Genomic DNA, 9,647 nt, shown 5'->3' on the forward strand with positions numbered 1-9,647 from the left:
TTAAAACGAAGAAAAATGCATATATTCAGACTCGCCTCAAAAACTGAAGACATACAAAAAATCAGCATTGGATCAACCTGAAAGAAAAACTATTCACAAGCACTCAACTTCTAAAAGCAATGAAAGCAAGAAGGCTTGTGTTATTTACACGAAGATGATTGTAAAGAATGGAGAAGGGAGAACAACTCGTCGGTGCTTTGCCATTCAACAACTGTAAATGATTTCCATTTATGGACTCTGCAAGTTACGCAGGTGTCTGACCACATCATAGGAACTGCTAAGACGTTGGTAATCAGCCCGGTGAAGAAGATTTCCTTGGACTTGCTCCGAACCATTGGGTCTTGGGTCAAGTTGTGCTGTTTGTGATGAACAGCAGTGGCGCACACGTATCCGGTGGTTTCTTGTCTCATTTGTGTTGCAAGTTCCACGAACTTTCACCACCAATATAGCTTCCTTGTCTCTGGTGTCTTCACACCATGAATTTTGAGGGACACCATCAAGAAAAACTTCTAAAGTGGGGAAATCTTCAAGATGAATTGACACCTCGGCAATATGGCCTGGTTTAATTATACCAGCTGCTGGAGTGACCTGATTCAAATTGCACAAATTTTGAAATGCTCAAAGCGGTACTCTTGATCACCTATAATAGGTATATAAGGGCGTGTTTATCAAGTGAAATCGAATGGTCATTAGTTCTGTGTGTACAAGCAATTGGATTTATCTTTACCGCACCACCCCTTATTTTCACTGGCACTGTTCAATAACCAGTCCATTATAAACAAGTTAGACTCAAATTCAATGTTGAGGAGGACAAGCTCCTCATTTAGAGACTCATTCGCAGGTTTGGTTCATGATAGCACGGAATGGTACAAAGGAATCCATTCAGCCGATCCCAATTACTTTGGGGTCAAGGCTCTGTTGTTCATAAATGAGTCGGACATTTTTACAGTCTCCCATATTTTTTTTGAAAGATCAAGATCAATATGATCTGGTATCCAGCAAAATGGCCCAAATAATGGGTCAAAGGAACAATTAAGGTTATCAGAGTATATTTTTCTGTGATGCAGGGAACTTACCTCAAGCCATTGCGGAAAGCCATAGGAACCTCTTGGATGATGATCTGATGCTTGTCCATTCTCATCAATTATAGACTGGCCTTCACAAATAATTTCGAACAAAGCATCATTTTCCCCACATTTATTTGTGATACGCAAAATTGTTGTATCCTGGTTTGGAAGGATTATGTTGTTTGTGCTGACAATAGTTTCTGGAATCTTGCTTAGTTCATCAATTATGTATCTAATTTCCTCATTTGATTTCATAATGTCTCCAAACTCTTGTCTCCTCACTGACTCATCAACTCGTGCAATATCAACACTGAATATGCAACGAACAGGCTTGTGATCACTGTCGGTTACATCCATGCAAGCATCGTACCTATACAATAGATAGCAAGTTATAGACATGTGTGTGTGGGCGCACGCGGCCGGGCATGAACTTATCCCTAAAGTGATATTATTCCCTATGATGCAAGTGGACAAACTAGCTAATGCTCAGGTAAATGCAGACATTGTCTAGGCAAAGGATGAGTCTTAGTTAATCAACACAAATTTATCTTTTAGCAGGTATATCTTTATTCCCTGTACACATCAGAAAACCTTACTAAGAAAACTTACTGAGATATCAAAGAAACAACAGGACAGTCTAAGCAGCATTCAGATACATGAGCTGACCGGCTATCACGATATAGTACCCTGTCACACCAAGCAGGGATGCGCTTCTTTTCACCTGAATCATACCCTGCAGGTAGTTGCAGCAGTTAAAAGTAATAAAACTTCTGACTATCCATAACATAAAAGCTGGAAAAAGATACTGTAGCCTATTGATACTCCCCCTCTCTCCCAGGGGGTTCTCAATCTGATTTATTACTCATGGTTACCTACACATATCATATACTTAACAAAACATCCAAAAGGGATCAATTAGCAACCAATTCCTGCCTCAATAATCCAAGTGAGGCAGAAATCTCCGTAATGTACAGTAAGCATACCTGCTAAACCAGGTTGGTGCTTTTCAAACTTGTATGTGGGAGGAAATCTAATAACTGCTTCACGCATTCCTTGGAACACTTTTCCAACTCCCATTTCTGTTCGGAGTTGGTCCTTTTCTCTAAGCCAATCAAAGCTTCTCTGAGACACAAAATCCCTTGCTTCATCATAAGATATACCATCAAGCCGATAATTAAAATCACCAAGAAATATGACCATGTCTGCCTCTGATAACTCGGGTATTCCTTCTGGAGAGTGACCACCCATAACCTAAACGTGCATGCCAAGTAAATGAAAACATATATAGAACGCAACATAAAGTCAACATAGCTGCTCCTCATTAGATGCATATACATACGTTTGCACCACCAAGAATTTGGACTGCAGATGAAGTGCCAGCTGCAAAAGAAAGGAGCAATGGCAAGCCAGTTCTATAAACAAATAGCAGACAATCGAGCAAGACAAGAACAGGTATGACACCATACCGGTTGCAGCATTGAAGAAGTTAGATGGTCGGACAAAGGTCATTGTTCGATATACATGGTCAAAATCAGCATTGCGACGATTGACCGCTTCTAAATGTGCTGCAAAGTGACAATTAATGAAGCACATTACCCGATCATATACCCTAATCCTCAAACCAACAGCACCCTGCACAGTCAACAATTAGCCACACCAATAAAAAGAATAGTTCGAGAAGGCATGTAATAAAAAGCAAAGCAGTGTAAAGAAAAGATTTGTGAGGTAGTTACAACTTGAATCCAAGATATTCAATTGATAAGTGAAAAAATAATTTTTTTTTCCCTTTAAACAGGTAACTTTAATCAGGCAAAGACAAACACAGTTCCTGAAAATAATGCACGGGCAGAACAGGCAAAACTGTAATTGCTCCACAGAAAGAATAAACAATCATTTGGGCATGGGATATGGTAATAGAACACACGGAGAACGGGAAGCAGAGTAATTTCCACTATTGTGTAGTTGTTGCCTGTTATGCTGCCATTAATTCCGTATTAACAGAGAACCTATAAACTATAAAACCTCAGCAGCAGTGCTAGTAGCTATATATATCGAAATTTCTTCCTTGAATAATGTGATGGTTTATCTCTACATGTCCAGCTCATTCACAGATAACGTTCCTTGTCAATGTTAATAGTCATCCATTGCAGTTTCGCAGGTCCCGTGGTCATCGAAGAAAACAAGCTTTTTCTGGAGTATTCCAATGGTTTATAATCACGTTGATTAGAGAAAGATCTAACTTCTATTTATTACTTCTATTTTGTCACATGGGATTTGTTTCTTTGACACATTTATTTTCTTATACTAACGAGTACTTATATTTTTTAAATTAAGTGGGGTGCATTTACATTATTATAAGAAAGGAGGTTACATTTTTCTTTGTATTCATGAATTCTTTTTTACAATGTAGATGTTTTGTGATTCTTACAAACAATTTCTTTTTGAAAATGATAAGAGATAAAATAAAATAATGTAAGTGGAGGTTGATCCACTAAAACTTCTAATTATACATTAAGTTGTATTTAATTTAATTATTAAGATTTAAACAGATAACTTTAATCAGGCAAAGACAAACACAGTTCCTAAAAATAATGCACGGGCAGAGTTGGTAGAAAACAAAACATGGAAAGGCATACCTTATTACCAATTGCACGCCCAAAGCCACATGGAACTGCAGCAGCATCAACATCCCCAACATGACCTTTAAGATTATTTCTAACCCTGCCATACAATTATTCAATTATCAGAACCAAGATAGCCATCAAGGGCTCAGACGAATGAGATTTAATAGAAAAGTTGCACATGCCTAAGCTAGAACTGAACATAAAGTTACAGAGGGCTGACATCACAATTAAATTGAATCAAGTTATTATGTGGATTCCATTTCAGGACCAAATTAAGCAGCCTCACTGCATACACCCTTCACCACAACCAAAGAAATAAAAGGGTAAACATAAAAAGGAAAAATGTAAAGGGCTCATATTCCAATTTTATAATGCTGGCCTTCTAGTGAGCACATTTCTTTTATACATGCAGATATGCCGATCTAACATGATGAACTCACTTGAAATATGATTTATAACAATGAAATTATCAATTTTATCCAGCCATACAAACATCCATTGATGATAAACACTAAAGGCCTAATTTCATATTTTTATCATAATCCATAGATACTGACCACATGGCAATCAGCAAGCCTGCTAGCTGCCTAGAACCAGCACGTTCAAATGTTGACCCTTCATCCAATGTTTTGCCAATCATATCCAGCCACCACTGCCCAGCAGAACTGCCCTCCAGTCCAACCTGCAGTTGAAAGGAAAAAACAAATAGCATGAGACAGCAAAATTGGTGAGAGAAGAAAAGCAAGGGTAATTATAATATAAGCATAATCATAAAAGAGAATGTTGAGACAAGAAGTTTAACAGCATTGTTTCATTCCAATTATCCTTGCTTTCATTTATTTGAGGAAAGGTCATTTACAACCAGCTTATCAAAAACATCATAGACAACTTTCATTGTGATGGCTGCCTAGCAAATCACCCCACATTGCCCTATCCTAAAGCGTGTTCACAGTGAACATCTGTCATGCATTGTATTCATTGCCCAACCAGCATATTAATGCATTTTATTCATTCCATCATGTACTTTTCCAAAGTTTCCACCTATTGTTAAAGCTGAGACTAAAATTATTAACTTTTTCAAAGTCAACCCATAAAAACAACTTAACACCATCATTATATCACCTGCAACAGCTGTTTTATTATATCTTGAAACAAAACAAAAAAGCAAAAAAACTTGACCAAGCTAGTAGAGTTCTCAATGTCATTTCTGTAAATTGATTAGGAGAGACAAAGTCCCTTCAGTGGCGCACAGAAAAAAACTTTTGAGGGCCATGCAAACAAAAACTCTTTAATAACATACTAGCCAAGTTTAATAATGGAGATGTCTTACAGTTTCCTTAGCTGCAGACATTGCAAGAACACCAGCACCCATCTCAACTTCTTGCAACCCAACAACAACAATGCCAACATCCCCAGCAGCAGAACCTAACCAGGACACAAGTGAGTCTTGCGAAGCTCTTCCTTGTGCTACATTCCATGTACCAGCCAATATTTTTAAATTCTCTATCCTTGTATACAAAAATTCTTTTCCAGCTAACTCTGAACGCAGTATGCCGTCAAGGGGTCCTGGAGACATGACATTCCATCCACGTATACTGCCATGATTAGCCAGGGTGAAAACACAGCCACCCCCAACAGCCATTTTTATTACTTGACTGCTGTGAGCCACCCATCCTCCAAGCAGATTACCCTCAAGGTCTAACACCTGAACAATGCCACTTGCATAACCAACCCATATTTGCAAACCAAATGTACACAAGCACTGAACAGCAACAGGTTGATATTGGAAATGTTGCAAACGATTGCCATTTCCATCCCATTGCACAAGCGAGCCATTTGCACACCCAGTCCAAATCATTCCATCTGTTGTTATAATTAAAGCTTCCGTTCTCCTATTATCATCTCCAAATCCACCTTTTACAGCAACTCGACGAACAGCATCAGCTGCTCCCATTATAGCATTACGTGAACGCTGAAAGAAACCGAATGAAGTTTGCATTTTCTCTTTCTTTGAACCAGCAACAATTTTCATCTTGGTATCATCTTCAAAGGTTAAGTCTTGTCCTGACAACATGTCCAGTCTTTCAATCTGACCATCTATATTGAACATTTTCAGCAACTCCCTAGTGTGTGCATCCCTGCAAAATAGATGTCTCCCCATAATTCAATCGTAATTAGTAAAATATAAGAAATCTTAATGAAAAATAAAATATCCAACTCCTCTCCAACCCAACAATAAATAAACAAAGGAAGAAACTGACATAGGTCCCCATATCCAACTAAATCGGTGCTACCCAAAGTAACTAAAAAGAAAAGATCCCCAAAACACAATGAAGACTGGGTGAAACCATCAGTTCCTACTAAATCAGGAAACAGAATCATGAGAAAAGAGTCAAAATAATACATTTGGTGTGCCTCTTCTCTGTCTGCCTTTTAGCTGCCTTTACTGAGAAGACACCATGCCTCCCTTGCATGGTATCCTATTCTCAACACCTAGCAACCACTGAAACTAGTCACTTATTTGGTATTGAAGTTTCGTTAAGTTGTTAAAGTAAACTGATTTGTCACTTCTATTCGCATAGGAATGCAAACACCATGGAAATGACAAAGTTACATTCAAAAATAAGATTGAAGAATCATTAGTTGGAACTTAAAGAAGACAAGCAATGCCCACCTCTGGAAGTATATGTAGCAATTCTAGTTTGTCAACAGATAACCATGCAATTTGAAGTTTTACGACAAAATAGCTAAATGCAAAATCCCACTCCAGATAGGAAGAAGGATTCGAGGAGAATGTATTATTTCAGGATTGCTGTAGGGTTTCAGTTTGGTAGCTGAACAAGGTCCTGGCTATACAGCAAAAAGAAACCCTTCATACTAGCTCTGTCTCCACAGAGAACTGAGAAAGTCGACATCATTTCAGCTTACTCTCTGAATTCTATCATTGGTAGAAACACCTCAGATTTGTATTCTATTTGGCTACTCTCAAGGCCATTCTTCATTCACACTGCATACAGCCAACATGAACATAGAGAACAAGATGCCAAATGGGCTGACGACGTTCCAATTGTAACACCCCAAAATTTGCATGTGACTGTAATTGATGGTTTCTTTAGAATAATGTAAGATTAGAGAAAATTAGGGGACAAAAGTCAAAGAACTAAAGAAAAGAAGGTTCAAAATGCAATTACTAACTTAACTAGGTGAAGTAGAATAAGTTTTGCATGATTAAGTAGGTGAAAGAGGACAAGTTTTGGCATGCCATGCTTATGAGGTGTCGAAAGGAAGGTAGAGATGTGCTTTCCTTCAAAATTTTCAGAACTAACTACATCTTTTTCTTCCATTTCTTGAACCTAAGAGAGAGCTAAACACTATCCTACAAACTAACACTACCAAACCATAAATTCCAAGAACAAATTGTGAAGTATTAGGGCTTAGATTCGATAGAATTGTTAGGAAACAAACCAAAGATAGATTGTGAGGTTATAAAAGGAAAGGAAAGAAAGTAAGGGGAAATGGGCTAAGGCTTAAGGTGAGTGATTAAATTGACAAGTACGTATAAATCCTATTGTTTTGAGATGCTTTTATGCATGAAGAATTTGTTTAAATGTTTGCTGGATTTTCAGAATATAAATGTATAACCTTAGTTTTCAATGGAAACTTCATATGACAGTTGCTAAATAAGAGTATGATTGTGAAAGATCGAAGTATGATGTGATCTTTTAAAGTAAAAGCTATGTTTTAGCCCAAATATTGTGTTGATATAACTGCACATGATATGTGAAAAGAGTAAAGCTTTCTTTACATGAAATTGTGGCCACCTATATGCTACATATGAAGATGTAAAATATAAGTGAAAGATCAAGACAGGACAACAAGATGTCATATTAGTTTATTTACTGGACAGCAAGACAACAAGATTTCATTTAAGTTTGTTTACTGGACATCAGGGTGTGCATGCTTATAAATACATGTTTGTTTGGGAAATTTAATTGTTTAGGTAACAATAAGAAGCAATTAGAGAGGTTGGTTTACTTCGCTAACTAGAAGCACAATTCTAAAGTGAATACAATTAAAGATACTAACTAAGATGCATTGCCAAAGTAATTAGGAGAGGGGTGTGACACCAATACTATGCCATGAGATAATGCACAAGCCCTAGGATCCGCAAGTTTCTTGTTAATAAACACAGACGGAAATTTTCTAGCTATAGTTCTAATATTGGAAAAAAGGGACCATATCAAGATAAACATTGGTCAAAATATGATGCGTACCAGAATATTTTTATTTTTCACTCTTTGTTTTTTTCTACGGATCAAATGTTAATATTTTTCGAGTATACAAGTGTCAAACCATGTTATTTTTAAGACATTATGTATTTGACTAGAACTTCTAAAACCAGTTTCAAATCATATTCTACATTTTAAAAACCATACCATTGTAGTGAAGTTTCTAAACTACCGTAAGACCAATAAGAGAGCAAACTTTAAAAAAAAATCATAATTAGATACTTCTAGCTACTTATCAAGCAAAAATAAAGTCAAATAAACACATACCACAATGCGAACGACTGGAACCCAGCACTCCAGACTTTAGCCCTGGAATTATCAGAAAGCAAGTATCTAACGTCGGAATTCAATACATTGCTGAATCCATTCATGGTCACTTGGTTCCTTATATCAATATATGACCTCTCCACTGACAGTGCAGCCATATGCCTCTCTTCTGCGGTAAATGAAAAGGCCTTTTCCAGATCTTCCCAGGGCCACATCTTAATAACCCCCCCTTCTGATCCCGACCATAAATCCCCTGGAATCAAAACACAAAACAAAATTCAATCAAAATACAACAATAACTAAAACATTAATCCATCGTTTTAAACCAGTGAGAACTGACCGACCATAACAAGTCAAGATCATGGTCATGACTGGCCCGCGATGTGCCATCCAAGACAAGACCTCCTTGACACGACTTCGATCCAACCCTGGACCCGTATCCATTTTCCAACACCGAATTCTACCATCTCTATGTCCACTCCAAACAACTCGACTCCCTTCATCACCAACCAAACACGTAACGCCCGAACCCGAATTCAACGCCACAGACTCCTTGAACGGCGCCGTTTCATCACTCCCGCCGTACATCTCCTTCAATTCCCAGACCTGAACGGCGCCGTTTTCTCTCCCACCCCATAGTTGCGTCTCGGTAGTTACAATCGTTCTCAAAAACCGACCGGTTTGAGATTCTCTCAACGGATGTGGCCGAATTTCAAGACTGGGTGGACGGTCTGGGTGAACCGCGGATCGAACTGGGATACGGAAAATTCCGGTTCCCCCTCCTTTGCCAATGAATTCTGGTAAAGCCGGAGTTTTGTGTCTGTGGGAAACACTTTCGTTGTTGTTAGAGCTATTATTACTGTTGTTATTGGAGAGTTTTCGGTCGAGGAACTGGATCATGTAATCCAGGCGTTTAGTGGAGGCTTCCAGGGAGGGATTGGGATTGGATGGCTGTAGATCATCGTCGGAGGAGGAGGAGGATGGTGAGGAGGAGGAGAAGTAACGGTCGAAGATCTTTGGTGTTCGGAGCGGAGGTGAGGACGAAGAAGCATCATCGCTGTTGGTTCGAGGAGATGCAGAGTGAAGGGAGAAAAAACCGTCGTCCATTTTTATTTTTTAAAGTGATACTGGTGCTGCTGTTGGTTGCTTGTAAGTTATAACTGAAACGAGAGAAGAGAGAATATAGGGAGAGGAATCGAGGTGAGGATGCTGTTGGGATTTTAAGATTTTAAGACACCGAAAAAAGAGATAGGGGACGCGAAGAACGGACCGTGAGGTGGTCACAAATTCACGATCAAGCGTTGTGATGCGGACTGTGGCACGACGCTGTGAGATGGTGTTCGGCAACTGTTGTAGTTATTGTTTTTTATACTGTTTTTTGAAGAAATAATTTTAAAAAA

The 9,647-nt window shown here is 38.4% G+C and overlaps 1 protein-coding gene across 2 annotated transcripts; it reads right to left on the minus strand.

Moving 5' to 3' along the window:
* Positions 1-9,647, minus strand: LOC118055786 (type II inositol polyphosphate 5-phosphatase 15). Of its 2 annotated transcripts, none has more exons than XM_035067780.2 (11): positions 8,592-9,647; positions 8,248-8,500; positions 5,022-5,829; positions 4,249-4,373; positions 3,704-3,788; positions 2,534-2,699; positions 2,407-2,447; positions 2,051-2,318; positions 1,677-1,800; positions 1,077-1,437; positions 1-588 (listed from the first exon to the last, which is right to left on the minus strand). In XM_035067780.2, exons 1-11 carry the CDS (start codon positions 9,352-9,354, stop codon positions 229-231), a joined length of 3,354 nt encoding a protein of 1,117 aa, XP_034923671.1. In that variant the 5' UTR covers positions 9,355-9,647; the 3' UTR covers positions 1-228. The 2 variants fall into 2 exon arrangements, with proteins under 2 accessions (XP_034923671.1, XP_034923673.1); XM_035067782.2 differs by having other exon boundaries at positions 8,588-8,727.

The sequence above is a fragment of the Populus alba genome, chromosome 8, assembly GCF_005239225.2.
Source record: "Populus alba chromosome 8, ASM523922v2, whole genome shotgun sequence".
NCBI lineage: Eukaryota > Viridiplantae > Streptophyta > Magnoliopsida > Malpighiales > Salicaceae > Populus > Populus alba.